The sequence below is a fragment of the Pristis pectinata genome, chromosome 13 (assembly GCF_009764475.1).
Source record: "Pristis pectinata isolate sPriPec2 chromosome 13, sPriPec2.1.pri, whole genome shotgun sequence".
NCBI classification, from domain to species: Eukaryota; Metazoa; Chordata; class Chondrichthyes; order Rhinopristiformes; family Pristidae; genus Pristis; species Pristis pectinata.
Genome location: NC_067417.1, coordinates 29902716 through 29924576, shown reverse-complemented (window position 1 = coordinate 29924576; position 21861 = coordinate 29902716). Strand labels below are relative to the sequence as shown.

The 21861-nt window shown below is 38.5% G+C and overlaps 1 protein-coding gene across 1 annotated transcript in view; it reads right to left on the bottom strand.

Moving 5' to 3' along the window:
• Positions 1-793: 793 nt before the first annotated feature.
• lonp2 (lon peptidase 2, peroxisomal) overlaps positions 794-21861 on the bottom strand; it is a 56161-nt gene continuing 35093 nt past the window's right edge. The window contains exons 12-15 of the mRNA XM_052028583.1: positions 11773-11912; positions 6422-6629; positions 5134-5324; positions 794-3753 (exon numbers count right to left, since the gene is read on the bottom strand). Coding sequence (XP_051884543.1) covers positions 3532-3753; positions 5134-5324; positions 6422-6629; positions 11773-11912 — 761 coding nt within the window. The 3' untranslated portion in view covers positions 794-3531. The remainder of the gene's footprint in view (positions 3754-5133; positions 5325-6421; positions 6630-11772; positions 11913-21861) is intronic.

Below are 21861 nucleotides of genomic sequence, written 5' to 3'. Positions count from 1 at the left end.
CTGTTGGGTATGTACTGCAGTGCAACCCTGGATTGAAGACTGGAGTCTCATTTTCATGTACTCTAATACCACCATTATATTCTATAGCTTTTGCACTGATGTGCACACCAACCACAAGCTACACATGGAGGCCAAGAACTCATAAGTGTCAGATGGCTCTTGGCCCATTAAGAACCATTAATGAGAACAGTGGTGTCAGGTGGTACAGACTCCTCCCAGAATGGAGTTCTTGGGTAACATGGCACTGGCCATGAGAATTTTTTTTTTGTAATTTTCTACTACCTTCATGTTTACAAATTGGAAACATTTTTCACTTTATAAAATCAAGACCTTCAGATTTTTTTTTGGGGGGGGGGTACTTTATGAGCACAAATGTGGTTGTTGACAACATGCACCCTGGAGAAGTTGGCAAAGCCAGCAAATCCCAGTCTATGAAATGCCACCTTTTAACTTGAGCTTGCATGCTGTCTTATGCAGATACAATGTTCTGATCCTGAAACCTGTGTGCAGAGGGTCTTTGCACGTGGGCATTTCAATGCTTCCTGCTCTGGGATCTCTAGTGACATCCAGCCTTACCCTTGTGGTTAATAAAAATTGCTGTTCAGTGGTATGCCTATGTAAGTGTTGTGGAAAGCAAGTTTGAACATGCAAGAATTTAGCAGGTGTTTTAGTAATCTGTCAATTGGAACTGGCAACAGACTGAGGATTCTCATTGCCATTTTAAATGGGATCTAAATGAATAATACAGCAAGTTAAGATTTTTCAGTTTCTGTTGAATGACGGCCATTTTCTTGAGTTTTAGAATTGAATTTTTTATTGCATAATGATTGACATCACAATGTGCACACCTGACATTAGTGCATCAGATTTGTTTTCCCCGATGTGGATTGTGACCCGAAGTACCAAGTAAAATTTTGTGATTTTACGCAAAACTTCATTCCCGGTAAAATTGATCATTTGATAGTATAATGCTTTTTGAAAATAAGTCTTGATATTGAATCTCCATGACAATCAACTTTAAGATATTTGTTCAATGTTACAAATTTTGGGAGGGGAAAAAAGCAAGTGGGATTAAATTTGGAGTAGGGCTTGATACTAAATTAGCTGAGACAAAAAAATAGTAGTGAAAGGTTGTTTCCAGAATAAAATAGCAAACATTGTTACTTCACTTTTCCTCCTCTATTCTTATTTCCACACCAGCAAAAATAAATGGTATTAGGGTGGTTGGTCCTGGATTTACATATGGTTCAGAATTCAAATTTGGAGATTTATATGCTGAAGAATAAGAATTGTGGAGATGAACCATAATTACAGTATAATGTATGACAGGATTACTTCAAATGATGCTATTTTTAATGGGGTACAGAAATGGACCTGGGCTACCATGTGCCTAAATCTTTGGAGGGGCAAGTTTGCCAAGCCTCTGGAAGAGATGCAGAGCACATTCACTTGAATATCAATGATGTATTATGTTGATATTGTTATCAGTTGAATAGTGAAGGCTATGGTAGCATATTCAATAGTCATTTATGAAACAAAACTGAAAATAATTTACTCTCAAAGTTGGAGCTATGAGAGAAAGGCAAGATTGTGAAACTAACTGGATAGATAAGGCATAGAAAAGGGCTCTGTCATAATTGTTTAGTGACTGGCATCACTTGTATAAAGCCATAGTCTAAACTGACAAAAAGCATAAAGCTTTGTGAACTATTTACAACAAAGAATGGGTACCAAGTGTCAGTCACCACAGGATACCCAAACTGACCTGTGGCTGGTCCAGTTTCTGGGTATAGTTGTGGTCACTTGTTGGGGATGGGCATTGCATTGCTGGCATTAATATTTTATGTCATTTATCTGGCCGTGCATGAATGTTGTCTAGGTCTTGCTGCTTGCAGACATGAACTGCCAGTTGCTGAGAAATTGTGAATGAAATTGAACAATCATTGAACATCCCCACTTCTGACCTTTGATTAACTGAAGGTCATGGTGAATAAACTAAAGATGTTCAGCCCAGGATACTGCCCTGATGTCCTGCAGCTGGGATCATTGACCTTCAACAACCACAAGCAGATGTTTCTGTAAGGTATGACTTTTACCATTGAACATCAAATGGAAAACAGGCTTTTTGACTTTCACTTTTACCAGGGCTCCTTGCTGCTACACTTGATCAAATACTGTCTTGATATCAAGGGCAGTCATTCTTGCCCCATCATTGGAATTCAGCTGTCAGTGTTCCAGTCAAGACCATGAAGAAACCTGGAAATGAGTGATCCTAATGACACCCAAACTGGGCACTGAGCATGTTGTTGGCAAATCCTGACTGCTAGCAGTCAAGGACAATCAGTATCATTAATAATGGTAATCATTTGTCCAGTTTTTCAGGCGTGAAACCAATATGGGCAAGAAATAGTTTCAGTTGCAGAGAAGATAAGGGATGGATGGATAGAACAAAGAGAATATCTTTCAGGGTGAGACCAAATGTGTTAATGTGGCAGTTAGAATTAGAGTATGCTGCTTTAAGTATTGCTAATAGCAGGGCCATAGGCTATGTCCAGCAGGCCAGGCTGTACTAGAGAGAAAAACTAACCTGTTGGGGAGTACAAGGGGTGCATATTTGCAGTGCTGTTTGTGTATCATGTTCAGCACAAGGATTTTGCAGAAATGAGGCAGGCTGCACTTTTAAGGGTAAATTTAATGTAATCCTGTGCCACAATGTTTCTCACGCAGACTGCTGCCTGGGTAATGGCTTTGCAATTTCCTGTTGGTTCATAACACACCTTTCCACAGACTTAGGTTCTGCATGTCAAGTAGTGGAGCAGATTTTACAATTATGACATGGCTAATGCTGTCAGTCACTGGTGGATAAATGTAATTCAGTTCCTGAATACTGAGGATGAAGAATAGTTTGCACAGTTCAGGAATTTAAAATAATATTCAGAATGAAATGGGTTAAAATGATGGATAAAGGTGCAAATATGTTGGAGAAAAATGTGGTGGCATAAGGATTAGATTTTTACAGATTATAGTAATTAACAGTTGGGACCAGCACTGCATAAATTAGCCAACTTTTGAATAAGACAAGTACAATAATTTTAAGCATCAGTGTAGCTAAACAAGCTCAAAATAGGTTTCTTCATTATACAACTTCCATGGAATTAGACATGTCAGAAATATAACAGCAATATCTATTAAACCCTACTTTTAGGTATTTTGCCAAAATCATCTAATGTACAATTTAACTTTATCCATTTTATATTCTTTATCTTTAGACCATACATCAAGATGCCTACTGATAAGTTCCAAGTTAACCACCAGAAGTATGTACTGTGTTTGAAAACTTTTTCTCTCTCATTGTTCATGGTAAGTATTTGGCCTACACACTGCACCTTCCTTTTGACAGGAATCTGTGAAAGGCTAGAAAACTAGCACTGTATGACAGTCTTGACTCAGCACAACAACTTCTGCAAGAATTGTAAGTCAGTTGCATTAATGTTAAGCCAACAGTGGAAGCTGTTTTAAGTGGCAATAACCTTAGAGTTTACTATTTAAAATACTATGCCTTGACTCAGCTGGAAATCCTCCATCAAATGCAGCATTAAGTACATCGTCTAAGCAAAAAGCAGTTATAAAATCCAAATCTTCTCTCATGTTGGCAGGAATCTCATCAAGGTCCTTCTCATTTCTCTTTGGTAGAATGACTCTCTTTAGACCGGCTCTATGTGCAGCTAAAACTTTATCCTTTATTCCGCCCACCTATTGTAAATCAGAAATTCAAAATTTTCAGTAGGATCATTAACAAAACAACAAATTCCTCAAAAGCTCAAATTGATGAAGTAATGAACAACTTAATTTTTAAACCATCATACAGGAATAACTGACAAGTCATCCCTTACTGAAGAGAAATACATTTCCCACTGGTTTTCAGATCTTTAAAGATCTGGTCACCAGGTACTGATACCACTATATCTAACAAACAATAGAGATCAGGCCAAGTAGTAGAGCAATGATGTCAAGACACTGTCTGCCTTTGGTTGTTAGATTACAGTAGTTAGAGCTGGACAGAAAGAATGATTATCATGTGTCTGAGATTTCTGCATGAACTGATCTTGATGAGAAATGACCAGATCAGCAAAATAGAAAAACATTACAAGAGAAGATGTAGAACTATTGATTAGTGAAGGTAATTCCTAAATTAATACTGCACGTGACAAAAAACCCTTTTGGGCAATGATTCACTCTGCCTCTATCAATAAATCCAGAATTGTATATGCCTTATTATCTGCTTTCTCAATCCACCCTGCACATCTTCAATAATTTGAACATTCTCTGCTCCTCCACTTCTTTTAGAACATAAAGTCTCTCCTCATTCTTCGTACCAAACTGCCTTGCCTCCCATTTCTCCACATTACACCTCACCTGTCATGAGTCTATCATCCTCCTCCTTGCAGTTGTAATTATGACAAGTTTTGTGGCTTGCATTAACGTCCATATCATCAATCTTGATAAAGAAAAATAATGGCCCTCACTTTGATCACTGAGTATGACAACTTCCTCCAATCCAAAATAAAAACCATTCACTACCCTCTATTACTGCTCCAACCCCTTTTCCTAAGCTATCAATATGCTTCTTAACCATATAATTCAATTTTGCTGATAAGCCCATTGTGATATCTTATCAAGGCCTTCTAGAAGTCCCTGTACACCACATTCAACTGCATTACCTTCAACTCTGTTACAAAAAAATTCTATCAAATTGTTTAAGTGCTATTTGCCCTTAAATCTGTACTGGTTTGCCTTACTTTTCCTCAGTTGACTGTCCCAGGTCAATGATTCTAAAAGCTTTTGCACTACAGAAATTAAACTGACAGGCCTGTAATGCTGGAATTATCCTTATTCCCTTATTTAAATAAAGGTGCTTGTTCCTAAAGCATTCCCACCTGTCCAAACTTAACAGCATCTCACCTATCCAGACTCATGGTGATGCAGACTTTGATTTACATTCTTTAAAGTAACTACTGACATTTGAATATGAAAATGGAACAATATGCTTTAATATTTTATCTAGCTTGTCAATTAAAAGTTGATTAAATAGTTCCATACTATGCATGGTGTAGTGTAATGAAGAACACTTACTGGGAGAACAAGTCCTCGGAGCGTTATTTCACCTGTCATAGCGACATCAGAGCGTACTAAATGGCCACTGAACAGAGAGGCAAGGCAGGTTACTATAGTAACTCCAGCAGATGGTCCATCTTTTGTGACGGCTCCAGCTGGAAAGTGCAAATGTATGTCTGTGTTGTCAAGAAGATCAAAGCTTCCAGCAGCTAAATGTAGACAGAAGACAAGTTTGTTACTGCCCAGATCATGGAAACTCATTTCTATATAAAATTGAATGTACTTTTCCCAAAAGTAACTTCTGCAGAAACAATTATTTAACTGGTAACATCTACATAGGTATGTGAACCAAAATATAAAAGTGGCATGGACAGGTTATCTGTAAACAATATGTATTACTTTTCAGATAAACAATAATTGAGCTTTTAATTCTACCTTAGTGCTTGCTTAATTTGCCCTATTAGATAATTGATTTCTTTTTACAGAAAATTAGGTCAGTAACAAATGTATTACATTTTCACAAGTTTCGAAACGGTCTCAACAGTTCACTCATTAAACAATGAAACAAATTATGTGGTCATTATTTTGTTGCTTTGCCTTGCAAGACACTAACTACTTGGTTGCCAGATTTCCCTATATTAGTGTAGTCATTTACTGCTGCCCTGGGAGATTCTCTGGTTCACAAATTTCACTTCAACACCTGAACAGACCTACTGGATCTTTGTCAGCACAAAACCTGTTGTTCACATGAATGTGTTCAGGAAGGATCCATTTAGAGCCATTTCTGTATCTGTATGGTTTTTTTTGTTTTAAGGAGCTTTGAGGTGATGGTGGAGAATTAGATGGTGGTAACACCCATATCCTAGATAATGAATAATTTTTAAAACAAAATGTCTGCAGGAAAGGTTGACTTTACTTCAGCACTATGCAAAGAAATTATTTGGTATTTCATGAGACTCAATTATGGCATAATCCCAACTGGAGTTGATTTTGTATGAGATTAGGTACTTGATGTTATAATGGGGGTGTAATATGTTGTGAATTGAGTGCTGAGGGTGTACAGCACGAATCTTCTTTGAGAGATTTGCTCAGCTACAAGAGGCAAGTGCAATAGGAAGTCTGCACCTGTTCTGGTGCAATCAAAAAAAAACTGGAAACTTTAAAAATACATAATGACCATTGTTTCTTCCAGGACAATAGGGATTTGTTACCAGACACCAATTTTGATCTTGCAACAGTCTGCTGCTAGAAGGTCAAAGTTCTTTGGTTGTCAATAGGTTGCTGAAATTGAGTTTCACTTACATACCATTTGTTAAGTGGTATTTCTTAGCATTGCTGCGTAACCAACTTATTGCGAGATGGGCTGATTCCTTCATAACATCTCCTAATTGCCCTGTTAAAGTGAGCTGGCCCTCTCCTTCCATTCGACTTGCTTCCACAAACATTATCTCACCACCCAGTGGTGTCCAGGCCAAGCCTATTGCCACCCCAGGCTGGCTCAGGCGCTGGGATACCTGAATTGTAAAAGAAAAGTATTTGAATGATTGAAATTGCTCATCAAGAAACTGTAATGCTTTAAAACTATGAGTAGCCTACTAACAGTTCAAAGCATTGCCTTGAAGATAGAAGTATTGGGTTTAAGTCTTTCTATACTTTTGTAGTTATGGTAAGTATGTTGCATTTGGTTAGGAAGAAGAAAAATCAGCTAACAATATAACTTGGTAATTCCTGCTGCAAGATGGAAATGTTGGTCATCAAGTCAGAACTCTTTCAATATGGCCATGACATGTATAGGGATCAAATTTCCTTTCCACGTAAAGCCAATTTGGGTGAAGTGCCAGTGCAAGCATTTATGTTGGTATTGATAAGTGAATTCAAACTGACCAAAATGATTTGGAGACAAATGTAAAACATCCCAAACTATTAAAAGAAATCAGAACATATTCCACTGGAGTAATAGCAAAATTCTGTTGATACTGGAAATCTGAAATAAAAACAAATCTTAGAATGGATCAGATCAGGCAGCAGCTGTAGAGAGGAAAATTAAAACACACTTTCCCAGTCCTGACGAAAGGTCACAGACCCAAACTTTGATAGTTTTTCTTTCCACAGATACTGCCTGACCTGAGTTTTTCCAGCATTTTCTTGTTTAATGACCTTCTTCAGAACTGGAAAAACCTGAAGATTAAGTATTAAGGGGAGAAAAGATCTGAAGAGAGTCTGTGACACATTGAAAGGCAGGAGACATTAAATGGTAAACAGACAATGGTGTGATATAAAGATAACAAGAAACTATAAGTGCTTCTAGAGAGATGAGAATAGTTTTCTGTAAACATTAAAATTATCATAGAATCTAGACACACAAAGATTGGTGCTATTCCTCAAGCCTTATTCTATTTGAATCCACTCTGGCTTTCCTGCTGTTCAATGCACATTACTGAATGAAACAGCTACACTGAGGCAAAGGGTCACTTGGGAGTAAACAAAAGGTATACAGTCACTCATGATCACCACAAAAACAAAACTTCCAGAAATGTGTTGAACCAAAGGGAACAGCAATTAATTTGGAATAATTCTTGAATACCAGGAGGTGAGTCAATCATTTTGAAGCTTTGCGTATTTTAAAATCTAGATTGGGTACTAGAGTACTCAATCACTAAAGTGATCAGTCAAATAAATAAATAGTTTTATTTAACTAAATGGATTATAAAAAATGCATGAAGCTAACAGATGTTCATTTGACCTTCAAGAGAAAATTCAGAAAAATTCTCAATGGCTTTAGCAAACATTAAAGCCCAGAAAATACTTCGATTCAAATAAGATTATTCCTTAAAGATGGGCAATTAATTGTTACTTCATTTTTAGGGTTACATAATATTTCAAGATTTAAAAAAAATAAAGCAAATTAATGCTTCAGTGCTTAAATGTGTTTTCTTCAGGTTTTTATGCTTTCCCAAAATATGTTTCCAATTAGATAAATACTCAATGCATAGGAAATGATCAAACATTTGGTAAATGGATGGTTTATTTTACTTAATCTAGATTATTAAAAATGTGCAAAACTCTTTCGTCATTTCTACAAATGTTACCTGGTGGTTAAACCAATTAAAACGCAAAGTTTATCACAGTTAAAAAAACTATGCAGTTTGAATATGTGCTTAGATTTTAGATAAGAATGCTGCTTATTGCAAACAATTAGAGTGCAAAGGGGAATAGGGGATATGATAATTAGGAGCATGACAGTATGTTTACTAGATGTTTCTGATCATAATCTGAAAGGGTACCTGGCCCTCACTTTGCACAAATTTAAAACAAAGTTCTGCCATTCTTGGGTAAACCTGAAATCTACTATTGTGATTCTAATTTTAAGTGTTGGTAGGCCATTTAAGAAGTAGCAATCAAGCTTAAATCATGACATTCCTATTCATACCTCTGCTAGAAAAACTCACCCAAATGGTAATTAGGACACCCTCACAATAAATATGAAGTTCCCTAGGCCCTGTATCAATAACGAAATTGATTTGTTATAGAACCATACAGCACAAAACAGGCCCTTCGGCCCACCACATTGTGCCGTCCATCAAACCACCCTCACACTACCTAACCCCTTCCTCCCGTGTATCCCCCCATCCCACTTTCCTCCATATGCCTATGCAACAAGCTCTTGAACCTGTTCAATGTATCTGCCTCCACCACCACCCCAGGCAGTGCATTCCATGCACCAACCACTCTCTGGGTGAAAAACCTCCCCCTGACATCTCCCCTGAACCTCCCACCCATAACCTTAAAGCCATGCCCTCTCGTCTTGAGCATTGGTGCCCTGGGAAGGAGGCGCTGACTGTCTACTCTATCTATTCCTCTCAGTATTTTATATACCTCTATCATGTCTCCTCTCATCCTCCTCCTTTCCAGTGAATAAAGCCCTAGCACCTTAAGCCTCTCCTCATATTCAATACTCTCTAATCCAGGCAACATCCTGGTAAATCTCCTCTGCACCCTCTCCAACGCCTCCACATCCTTCCTATAATGCGGCAACCAGAACTGAACACAGTACTCTAAGTGTGGCCTAACTAGAGTTTTGTAAAGCTGCAGCATCACCTCGCGGCTCTTAAACTCAATCCCGCGATTTATGAAAGCCAACATCCCATTGGCCTTCTTAACTGCTCTATCCACCTGTGAGGCAACTTTCAATGAACTGTGAATATGAACCCCCAGATCCCTCTGCTCCTCCACACTGCCAAGTACCTTGCCATTCACCCAGTACTCTGCCCTGGAGTTTGTCCTTCCAAAGTGTACCACCTCACACTTCTCCAGATTGAACTCCATCTGCCACTTGTCAGCCCAGCTCTGCATCCTATCAATATCCCTCTGTAAGCTCCGACAGCCCTCCACACTATCCACAACACCGCCTATCTTAGTGTCGTCCGCAAACTTACTAACCCAGCCTTCCACCCCCTCATCTAAGTCATCTATAAATATCACAAAAAGTAGAGGTCCCAGAACCGATCCCTGCGGGACACCACTAGTCACTGCCTTCCAATCCGAGGGCACTCCTTCCACCACAACCCTCTGCTTTCTACATGCAAGCCAATTCCTAATCCACACAGCCAAGCTTCCTTGGATCCCTTGGCCTCTGACCTTCTGAAGAAGCCTACCATGAGGAACCTTATCAAATGCCTTACTAAAATCCATGTAAACCACATCCACCGCACTGCCCTCATCAATCTTCCTGGTCACCTCCTCAAAGAACTATCAGGCTTGTGAGGCAAGATCTTCCCTTCACAAAGCCATGCTGCCTGTCCCTAATCAGTCCATGATTCTCAAGGTGTTCATAAATCCTATCCCTTAGAATCCTTTCTAACAGCTTACCCACCACAGACGTGAGACTCACCGGTCTATAATTCCCTGGCCTATCCCTATTACCTTTTTTGAACAAGAGGACAACACTCGCAACCCTCCAATCCTCTGGCACCATCCCCGTGGACAACGAGGACTCAAAGATCCTTATCATCGGTTCAACAATCTCCTCCTTAGCCTCTTGAAGCAGCCTGGGGAAAATCCCGTCAGGCCCCGGAGATTTATCTGTCTTAATATTATTTAACAACTTCAACACATCCTCTCTCTTGATATCTACAACCTCGAGAACATTACCCCTACCAGCACTCCCTTCCGCATCATCAAGACCCCTCTCCCTGGTGAATACTGAAGAGAAGTGCTCATTGAGAACTTCTCCCACTTCCGCCACCTCCAGGCAAATTCTCCCACCTTTGTCCTTAATCGGACCTACCTTTACCCTAGCCATCCTACCCTTCACGTACTTGAAAAAGGCCTTGGGATTTTCCTTAACCCTACTAGCCAAAGCCTTTTCATGTCCCCTTCTAGCTCTCCTCAGCCCTTTCTTAAGTTCCTTCCTCGCTACCCTATATTCCTCACGGGCCCTGTCTGAACCTTGCTGCTTATACCTCACGTATGCTACCTTCTTCTCCCTAACAAGTCGTTCCACCTCTGTCATCCACGGTTCCTTCACCCTGCCATTCCTTCTCTGCCTCACCGGGACATATTTATCCCTAACATCCTGCATAAGATCCCTGAACATCGACCACATCTCCATGGTGCATTTTCCTTCAAAAAGGGCATCCCAATTTACACTCCCAAGTTCTCTCCTTATAGCCTCGTAGTTCGCCCTTCCCCAATTGAAAAACCTCTTGTCCTCTCTGCACCTGTCCCTGTCCATGACAATTTTAAAGGTTATGGAGCAATGGTCACTGTCCCCCAAATGCTCACCCACCAATAGATCCTTCACCTGTCCCGGTTCATTTCCTAAAACTAGATCTAACATGGCATTCCCTCTAGTCGGCCTGTCGACATACTGTGTCAGGAATCCCTCCTGGACACATTTAACAAATTCCGTCCCATCTAAACCTTTGGCACTAAGCAGGTTCCAGTCTATATTTGGGAAGTTGAAGTCTCCCATTATAACAACCCTGTTACTTTTGCTTCTCTCCAAACACTGCCTGCCAATCTGCTCCTCTATATCTCTACTGCTACCGGGGGACCTATAGAATACTCCTAGTAGAGTAACTGCTCCTTTCTTGTTCCTTAATTCCACCCATACGGACTCTAGAGATGATCCTTCTACAACATCCATCTTTTCCACAGCCACAATTACTCTTAATTCCAAAGAGTAAAAAAAATTAAGCTATTTTGAAAAATATTCTCATTCCTCAACAATGTATAAATTTGCAAAGGTCTTTTTTTGCCAACCTAATCATATTAGCAAGAATCTTCTGAACAGATGACTTCTGACTCAAAGATCAGAACTTGACAGAAGCAGAATGGCATTGATAGGAAGAAAAGCAGATGATATATTTTCACTCCCTCTGTCAAACATGCTGTCCATTTCTCAGCCATTTTAACATTAGCATTGCGAGTGTCTGCATTCACCCATAATGTTAAAGAAAATGCTTATTTAAAATCCAAGCAATGTTCAAACTGCATAACCTTTTTAACTGTATCAACTTTGCATTTAGTTAGCATCAAAACAAACTACTGTAAAGCAAACGTCAATTTTCATGAATATTCTGATAACATTATCAGGTAACTGCATTAGAAAGATTCTCCTAACCTGCTAAAATAAAACTATAAATTCAATCCTACCTCCATTTCATAAATGGGGGGTCCCAGAATGTCTTTCAATGCATGCCTATCAATCACAATTGGCATTTCAGGTGGCAATGCAAAATCTGTTACATCACCGATAGATTCATCTTTGGTCTCCTCGGGGACACACTCTTTGTCTTTAACATAGGAAAAATTAAGTTAGCTTAATTTTAATATAATATATAAAGGCATTATATATGCATTTAATATGCATTTTTCACTACCGGAAGTGGATGTATATGAAATTGAAAAAAATCCTGAATTTAGGGAGGATTTAACTTTGGAACGTCTGAACATTTCAAACAGCAACATTTCAGTGCAAATTTAGTAAACAGGACTTGCCATGGAGAAGGAATGCATTTCCTATATTAACCTATTCTTAAATGAATATAGTACAATATATAGACAATTATGCTGTCCCCGAGTAAATACATTTACTAAATTACACTTATCTACTACCTAGTTCTTAGCAATATATTAAATATCTTACAAACCCCTCTAAATCCTGGTCACTTTCAGAATGTTTGAGATTTAGGGTATGATTCAGCTGCATAATAAGTGCACACCTGTCACTGCTTGAGCATAACTAGTTAAATATGCTAGGTGTAAGCCATCAAAATGCATTATAATTACAGAAAACAAAAGGAACATCTTAAGCTTGTCTAATGTACGCAGACATCATATGGATTGCAAAAGATTTTTTTAAATAGCCATTATCTCATAAATGCATCAGAGTCAAAGTCATATTTTAATCATATTTGTTAGGAAACTGTGTTGCCAGAAAATGCTATGCCACAAATTTAACGAGAGTCTGCAATTTCAGGTGGCTGTTAAAGCCCCTACAACATCATTTAAAGCCTTATGGAGTTGTCACTGGATTTTAGTCAACACTTCTTTCAATCAAACTCCAACAGAAGTTTAACTGGTCATTTCACCATTGTTTATAAAATTGTATTATTGTGGTTGCCAACATGACAACACTTAAATACATTTTGATGGATGTGATGACATCCAAAAGAAATAAAATTCTAAATCTGAAGTTTCCTTTGCTTGTGCTGTTCACTAAGGTAGTTGCCTGAAACTAATATTTCTTTCAGCCCATCTTGCATTTCCCCTGAACTGAGTGATTTGCTGGGGTCAATTACATTGGTATTGGCATGGAGCTGCAAGTAGGACAGGCCACGTAAGTAAGGATTACAGATTTTCCTTCCCTAACGCTATGAGCAAATCAGATGGGTTTTCAAACAATAATTCATTATTTCATGGTTAACATTACTGATATCAGATCTACTTATTTAACCTACTTTGAATTCTCCATCTGCCATGATGGGATTCCATAGGACCATAGTGCGCTGCAGGCCCTTCGGCCCACCATGTTGTGCCACTCCTCAAACCACACCTAAGACTATCTAACCCCTTCCTCCCACATATTCCTCTATCTTAAATTCCTCCATATGCTTATCTAACAATCTCTTGAACTTGTCCAATGTATCAGCCTCCACCACCACCCCAGGCAGCGCATTCCGTGCACCAACCACCCTCTGGGTGGAAAAACCTCCCTCTGACATCTCCCTTGAACTTCCCACCCATTACCTTAAAGCCATGTCCTCATTTTGAGCATTGGTGCCCTGGGAAAGAGGTGCTGGCTGTCCACTCTATCTATTCCTCTCAATATCTTGTATACCTCTATCATGACTCCCCTCATCCTCCTCCTCCAATGAGAACAGCCCTAGCTCCTTTAGTCTCTCCTCATAATCCATACTCTCTAATCCAGGAAGCACCCTGGTAAATCTCCTCTGCACCCTTTCCAACGCCTCCACATCCTTCCTATAATGAGGCAACCAGAACAGGACACAGTACTCCAAGTGTGGCCTAACCAGAGTTTTGTAAAGCTGCATCATCACTTTGCGGCTCTTAAACTCGATCCCCCGACTTATGAAAGCTAACATGCCATAAGCTTTCTTAACTACCCTATCTACCTGTAAGGCAACTTTCAGTGATCTGTGGATATGATCCCCCAGATCCCTCTGCTCTTCTACACTGCCCAGACTTCTGCCATTTACCTTGCACTCTGCCTTGGAGTTAGTCCTTCTCTGGATTGACCTCCATCTGCTACTTGTCAGCCCAGCTCTGCATCCTATCAATATCCCTCTGCAAGCTTCAACAGCCCTCCACACTATCCACAACACCACCAATCTTTGTGTCATCTGCAAACTTGCCAACCCACCCTTCCACCCCCTCATCTAAGTCGTTAATCAATATCACAAAAAGTAGAGGTCCCAGAACCGATCCCTGTGGGACACCACTAGCCACAGCCCTCCAATCTGAATGCACTCTCTCCACCATAGCCCTCTGCTTTCTACGGGCAAGCCAATTCTGAATTCACACAGCCAAGCCTCCCTGGATCCCCTGGCCTCTGATCTTCTGAAGAAGCCTACCACGCGGAACCTTGTCAAACGCCTTACTAAAATCCATGTAGACCACATCCACTGCACTACCCTCATCAATCTTCCTGGTCACTTCCTCAAAGAACCCTATCAGGCTTGTGAGGCAAGATCTTCCCTTCACAAAGCCATGCTGGCTGTCCCTAATCAGTCCATGACTCTCTAAATGCTCATAGATCCTATCTCTTAGAATCCTTTCTAACAGCTTACCCGCCAGAGATGTAAGGCTCACCGGCCTGTAATTCCCTGGACTATCCCTACTACCTTTCTTGAATAAGGGGACAACATTCGCCACCCTCCAATCCTCTGGTACCATCCCCGTGGACAACGAGGACTCAAAGATCCTAACCAATGGTTCAGCAATCTCCTCCCTCGCCTCACGAAGCAGTTTGGGGAATATTCCGTCAGGCCCCGGGGACTTATCTGTCCTAATATTTCCTAACAACTCCAACACATCCTCTCTCTTGATATCTACATACTCTAGAACATTACCCTCACCAACACTGTCCTCGGCATCACCAAGACCCCTCTCCTTGGTGAATACTGAAGAGAAGTATTCATTGAGAACCTCACCCACTTCCACAGCTTCCAGGCACATCCTCCCACAGTTGTCTTTAATCGGACCTACCTTTACCCTAGCCATCCTTCTCCTCTTTACATATGAGAATATCACAAAAAGTATAATACCAAAATCTTCATATGAAAAGTATCACATCAAAAAACTTCAAAATCATATCTATCATTAGTCCAGGTGTCTGCATCACCTCATACAATCTCTGGGGCAATAAAATTTACCTCAAATCCTTTGTTGGATTTGATTAATGTCACACTCTTAGTTTTGGACTCCTCCACAAGCAGAAATGCATTCCCTTCATTTACTCAATTGAACCCTTTTTATTATATAAAGAGACTTTTACACTGTACAGCCTTGGTATTTTCTTCCCCTCCATTGAGTTCTCCAAGGCTACTCAGTGTTTCCTGATAATAATAACTCAACTCTGGCATTGTTCCTTTATTTTTTTCTTAGTCCTTAATGTAATATGGACTCCAGAACTTTGCATACTGCTCCAAGTCTAACCAAGGCTCCATGCATACTTAACCTATTGTTTTTTGTTTATATCCCTCTGGATAATGCAAACTGTAAATGTCACTTTCAAGTAAAAACATGCACATGAATTATAAATAAACAAATTGTTGTTTGTCCTTGATAGCTTTTTGAAGCTTTCTATCCAGCACATGATTAGATTATTGCTGGTTTCTATAGGACTCCATAAGTAGCTGAGCAACAGCAACCAAACAGGTTAAGACTCAGCCCGCCACTTTGATGTTGAATGATCTCGCTAAGTGATAAAATTAACTGACTGATAAAATTAGATTTGCAATTCTTGTTACAAGATGGATAGAGAACAGCTAGTCAGCTACGTTTCATGGTCCTGATTCATTTGCATGCTCCTTATCCAGCACAGAAACTGGCCCTTTGGCCCAAAATGTCCATCAAATACCCATCTTTACTAATCCCATTTACTCGCACTTCAGATGTAACCTTAGAAGTGCACTTGAACATTAACACCAATTCTGAGTTTCTATGTCTTTTCTATGAAATGCAGACTGGGAGAATTGGGCTGAGGTGTGCAAGCACATGGGGGTGGGGAACTGAAATTGGGTCAGGTAATGCAATTTTTTAGGCGCCATTAGTATAAGTTTCAAATAAGTCATAACTAGTTACAAAAGATGAGAAGGAGAAGCAGGAATGGACTATTCAGCCCCATGTGCCTGTTCTTGCCACTTAGTGGCTGCCCTTTTACCTCAGGACCACTTTCCTGTACTATCCCCATATTCCTTAATTCCCCTTAATGTCTTAAAATCCATTGATCTCTGTCCTGAATATACTCAGAGACTGAATCTCCCCCACCTTCTTGGGTAGGGAATCCAATGATTCACCATCTTCTGAGTGAAGAAGCTTCTCATCTCAGTTCTCAATGGCGAAAACTATAAAAAGTTCTTACAAAAATGTATCCATATAATATTTTTGATTGGATTTGCTACATTTCCTGTAAGTTAAAATGCCATTAACATTTTCTCAATGCCACACAGGAAACCTCAACTTTTTTTTTTATAGTTTTGCACATTTTCTGGTCTCCATGAGAAATAGACTAAAGAATTTGGTTGATCAGCCAATTTGTTTTTTTTATGCTACGCTATTGAATGGAAATGCAAAATATATTGCACATTAATGTCCACACTGTCCATCAAGTCCTCATCTTTACTAATCCATTACATTTACATTTCAGCACATTGATATATACGTAATGTGAAATTGAATGCTGGTTTCCATGTGCTCAATGCACCTACAACTGGAAGCCCCATGGCAGTGACATTAATCAGCATGCAACACGTTTGATGTTACAGCTGCAACACTGAGGCATACACGTACAAAGCAGAATCCTTATTTTCTCACATTAATACATATTTAGTACACCTTCAAAGATAAATAAGAAATTTAACACAATTTAAGTAGAACACAAGGACACATGCAACAAAATAGCTAAAGTTTGGATGAAATTAAATAGTGAATTACAACAGAGTGTTGTTGGACACTATTATCAGTGTACGTATTTGAATTTACACTTCTAAACCAATGCACAAAATAAGCTGACCAACTGGTCGATAATCATGGAAGCTCAGAAAGGAAATACATAAATATCTGGCATCATAATCAGGCCTTTCTAGCAATTCACTAAAGTCAATGCATTAACATTTGCAACAACATTATCAAACCATCTCAGAATGGCTTTTGGCAAAAAAATAAATAAAGTCAGATCAATATTTCTAATATTCTTGCTAAAGGTCTGTACACTGATTTCATGCAGAATCAGCAATACACATCAGAAATAGGAAACATCTGAATTTCCCAGAATATGATTCTGACTACATTTATAGAAACCTTCAATTTAAAAAAATTCTCTTAGCCCTTCAACTGTGTTTGGAACAAATTTTAACACCTGTTGATGGAACAACTGTATTAGCACACCATCTACCTATGGTATAAGCAGTGGACCAGATTAAGAAAAATCAAGTGTCAAAGTGACAATTTTTTCCAGCCATGCAAATGATGCCACAGGTACAAAATTAAACATTAAAATCAAGGTCAATGCAATATAATTATTGAAGGTTGCACATCAAAACCACTTAACTATTTTTTTCACAAAAATTACATCTATTTATGCAATATGGACAATAATCTGTCTATATTGCAGCCCTTCATAGTGGATGCAAGGGATAGCAGAGATGGTACAAATCAGTATCATCATAAACTGGCACTAAACTAAATCAGGTGGATAAGAACAAAATCATCAATGGATTAATAAAAAGAAATCCATTAATTATAATGATTTAAAACAATATATTTGTCATTTAATTATGTGATTAAATGATTTTGACAAGCTCACTCCTCTATATTCTCAGCTTTTTATTGGATGGCAAGTTCCAAATACAGAAACACATTCTGCGTACAAATTTCCCAAATTCATTGATAGTATCACATTAGCTTTCAATGATACATTTCACCTGATGTTCATTCAATTAATGCAAAGGGGACATTAGGAAGTCAATGCTTTAACACCTGGCTTTGGACCAAGACCCAAACAAATACATTTCTATGATACTTAAACAAAATTTTGAACTATCCATAACGTATTAAAATTTGCTGAAGTGAAATATTAACTCTAAACTACTTTTTGGATATTCTGGTACACTAACATCCAAATTATTTTCAATATTAATTGCAGAACCTATGAAGTATATGAAAACGCTAGTGATTTTATAGCTGATTATTCATCAACCAGCAAATGGTTTGTGAACAGGTGCAATGAAGCAATAATGTAATAAAATAACTACCCAAGTTACTGACTTTTCTATCTTGCTTACAAAGATGTAACATTTAAAACCAAGTGGGCTGACAGTGAAAGAGTACAGTGAAACTCCAATAATGCACCATCTGGCTATTTAGAAATCCTGCTGTTTTGGCCCGTTTCACCAGGGCCCCTATTCCCGTGTTCCCTTTTCACTCACCAGGGCCTCAGTTCCCGCACTCCATTTCCACTTATCTGGTTCACCAGAAAATTAGCATAATATGTAGCATAAAAAAAGGGAATTAACTGTTGAGCTATTAATAGATCTAAACATCTAACAGTCTGAAAAATTTACTAATCCAGCACCAAAGTCCTAAACATGATTAGAGATGTTTTACTACAAATACATGCTGTCAAGAGAAGATGTACATATCAACTCATTTAGTATACACTGAGAGATTATACCCATCAGGAAAGATCAAACAAGCTGGCAGAAATGACAGGGATGACTGGAGAGATGTCAAAGATTATGAAATATTCTATGGAAGAAATAATAAGGGCAGGAGTAGGTCATCCACCCCTTTGAACCTGCTTTGTCATTCATATGCACTTTCCCCAATTTTCTCAATTCTTTTAATATCCAGCAATCTATCAATCTCTGATTTGAATAAACTCAATGACTGAACTTCCAGAGACAGCCAGCGTATAGAATTCCAAACATTTCCCACCCTCTGAGTGAAGAAGTTTTCACTCATTTCAATTCTAAATCTACCCTTCATTCTGAGACTGACCCCAAGTTGCAGGCTCCTCAGTGAGAGAAAATATCCTTCCTGCATCCACCTCTGTAAAAGCAGACATACAGATGTTATTTCCACTTATGGGAAGACCAGAACTAAAGCCTGCAGATATAAAACTCTCACTAATGAATTCAATACTGAATTCAGAAAACACATATCGGGGTTTGATTCCCGTCGCTGGCTGTAAGGAGTTTGTACGTTCTCCCGTGTCTGCGTGGGTTTCCTCCGGGTGCTCCGGTTTCCTCCCACATTCGAAAGACGTACGGGTAGGTTAATTTGGGGGTTTAAAATGGGCGGTGCGGACTCGTTGGGCCGAAAGGGCCTGTTACCACGCTGTAAATAAAATTTTAAAAAAAACCTCAGAGAATGGTCACACTGTGGAACTTGCAATCATGTATAGTTGGGGCAACTAGCTTCGATGCACACAAGGTAAAGCTAGTTAAACATGTGAAAACACAAGCTCACAAAACTATGGAGCAGGAGTAGGCCATCTGGCCCCTCAAGCCTGCTTGCGCTTCAATGTGATCATGGCTGATCTTCCCCAGGCCTCATCTCCTCTTCTGTACCAGTTTCCCATAATCCTGAATTCCCCAATCTTTCTAAGATGTATGTACCTTCTCTGTAAATAACTCCAATGACCAAGCCTCCACAATCGTCCATGGTAGACAAAGGGTTGGAAGGATATGGTGATAGGGTAAACTGAGGAAATGTGCATGAAGTTTCATCCACAGCATTGAATTGTTGTGCCAAATGGTCAATTACTATGCTGTAAATACAGGTAAAAGGAAATTATAAACAATTGCAAAGTAACTGCAAGCACCAAGAACTTTTCAAGTTGACTCATTTTAACTTCTCAACTGTAAAACAGCACATTTATCTATACAATACTCACCAACTAATGGACTAAAATGACCACTTTGTATCTGCACTCAAGGGCTTTAAAACATTTTAACTATCCACAGCGGTTGGGGGTCAGAGTTAATTGAGCCACTTGTCAATCATTTTAAGTTTCAGTTTTAGTAGAAATGAGAATCAAAAGAATTATAGCAAACAGAAAAAGAGAATTACAATTCTCTGTAAACTATTATATTTTCTTAGGTTTTCTTTGATTAACTAGATTAGAATTAATTTTCAGCTGTTCCACGTACCAAATTAATCCTTGATTTTGTTTTTAAAAAAGGTTCACAATCAAAGAATACCACTGACTCTTCCAAAAAGATATTGTGCAATATTTTCTGATACAATTCAGCATTAGACCTATATAACATGTAATTAATATTCATATTTTGAAACTATTTGACCAGAATTAGAATTAGTGCGCATTGCCGGATCTAGTAATGGGAAATGAACCAAAACAGGTAAGAGAAACATAGCCAACAGATATGCAACAGTGATCACAACATAATAAAATTTAAGACAAAATTGAGAAGAATGCAATTGGAGTAATACCAAAGTAACAAGTTGGTTAAAAAAAAGGGGGAGGCAAATGAAACCAGGGAAATATTTGCTCAAAGAAATAAACTTGCAGAGTGTAACATTAAATAAAACAGGTCAATGAGATTCAGTTTGCTAGAAGGAACAAGCTAACCCATTATGACATACTGTGAGTAAATTAAGGAATAAGGAAATTGTAAATGAAGTAAAAATTAAACGACAGAATGAAAAGGGAGAATGACAAAAGGAATTCTGAAATAGTTCATAAGTTAAAGGACAATGCAAACCTACAAAACTATATTATCAAAGAATAAAGACTAAATAAATGCTATGGACAAATAAGTAACAAAAGAAAAGTGATAGGAATAGAGGAGCTAGAAATGGGAAAATAGGTATAAGAACAGTTAAGACAGAAAAAGGAGAAGGCAACTGATTAACCAAAATTAGAGAGGAAATTGCACCGTTGAGATGAATCACATTTGTTGTAATAGGTTATTTAATCAACATATTCTCCAATTTTACATAACTTGTTCTCGCTGTTTCTATAAGAACTAGCTATTTTGCATGTCACAATTTTTTCCCTTTGTTAGTATACTCTGGCCCGCTGGGACGTCCTACAGCTTTGTTATTAGCAACATGATACAGACGACAAAGAAGTTTTATCTGATCTTTACTACTACTACTACATTAATTCATTTGGTCTCACTCTATCAGGGATATTCCCTTTGTTCTACCCATTCCCCCCTCCACCTCTCTGTTACCTAACACTAGCTTTTCTCTTTCCTAGTTCTGATGATCCAAAACATTAACTGTTCATTCTTTCACAGATGCTGCCTTATCTGCTGTGTTTCCAGAATTGTTCTGTATTTATTATCTATTTACATAGCATGTTATTGCTTCAAAACCTATTCAATCCCTTCACACAAGGAAAAAATATCATGTCTGTTATTAAATCAGTAATGCATTGATTGGAGTCCTATTAGCAGCACTGATCAATTATTGAATATCAATAGTAAATTTCTAAGCATCCTCACAGTATTAGATAACTGCACCTACATAGCATGTTATTGCTTCAAAACCTATTCAATCCCTTCACACAAGGAAAAAATATCATGTCTGTTATTAAATCAGTAATGCATTGATTGGAGTCCTATTAGCAGCACTGATCAATTATTGAATATCAATAGTAAATTTCTAAGCATCCTCACAGTATTAGATAACTGCACCAAATGAAGAACTACATTCCTGAAAATCTCTGGAGAAACATGATAAACAGCAATAAAACTAGAGCAGGTGCTGAAATTAAAACTGCTTCGGATTAAGACTAAATACTCAGTAAAACTTGAAATGTTAGTCCTTGATGGATATGAATGAAGCTAAAATACTGGACAGTAATAGAGTGAACTGAGGCAAGTGTTATATCAGATACCATTGCCATTAGGAAGATTCCAAGATTCTTAACTCTGTCTCTGTGAAGTATTGCTTACAAAGGACATTTTCCTCAACATGTTCAGGTAGTTGGGCCTCTACATTTATATACAGCTTCAGAACCAAGAGGTA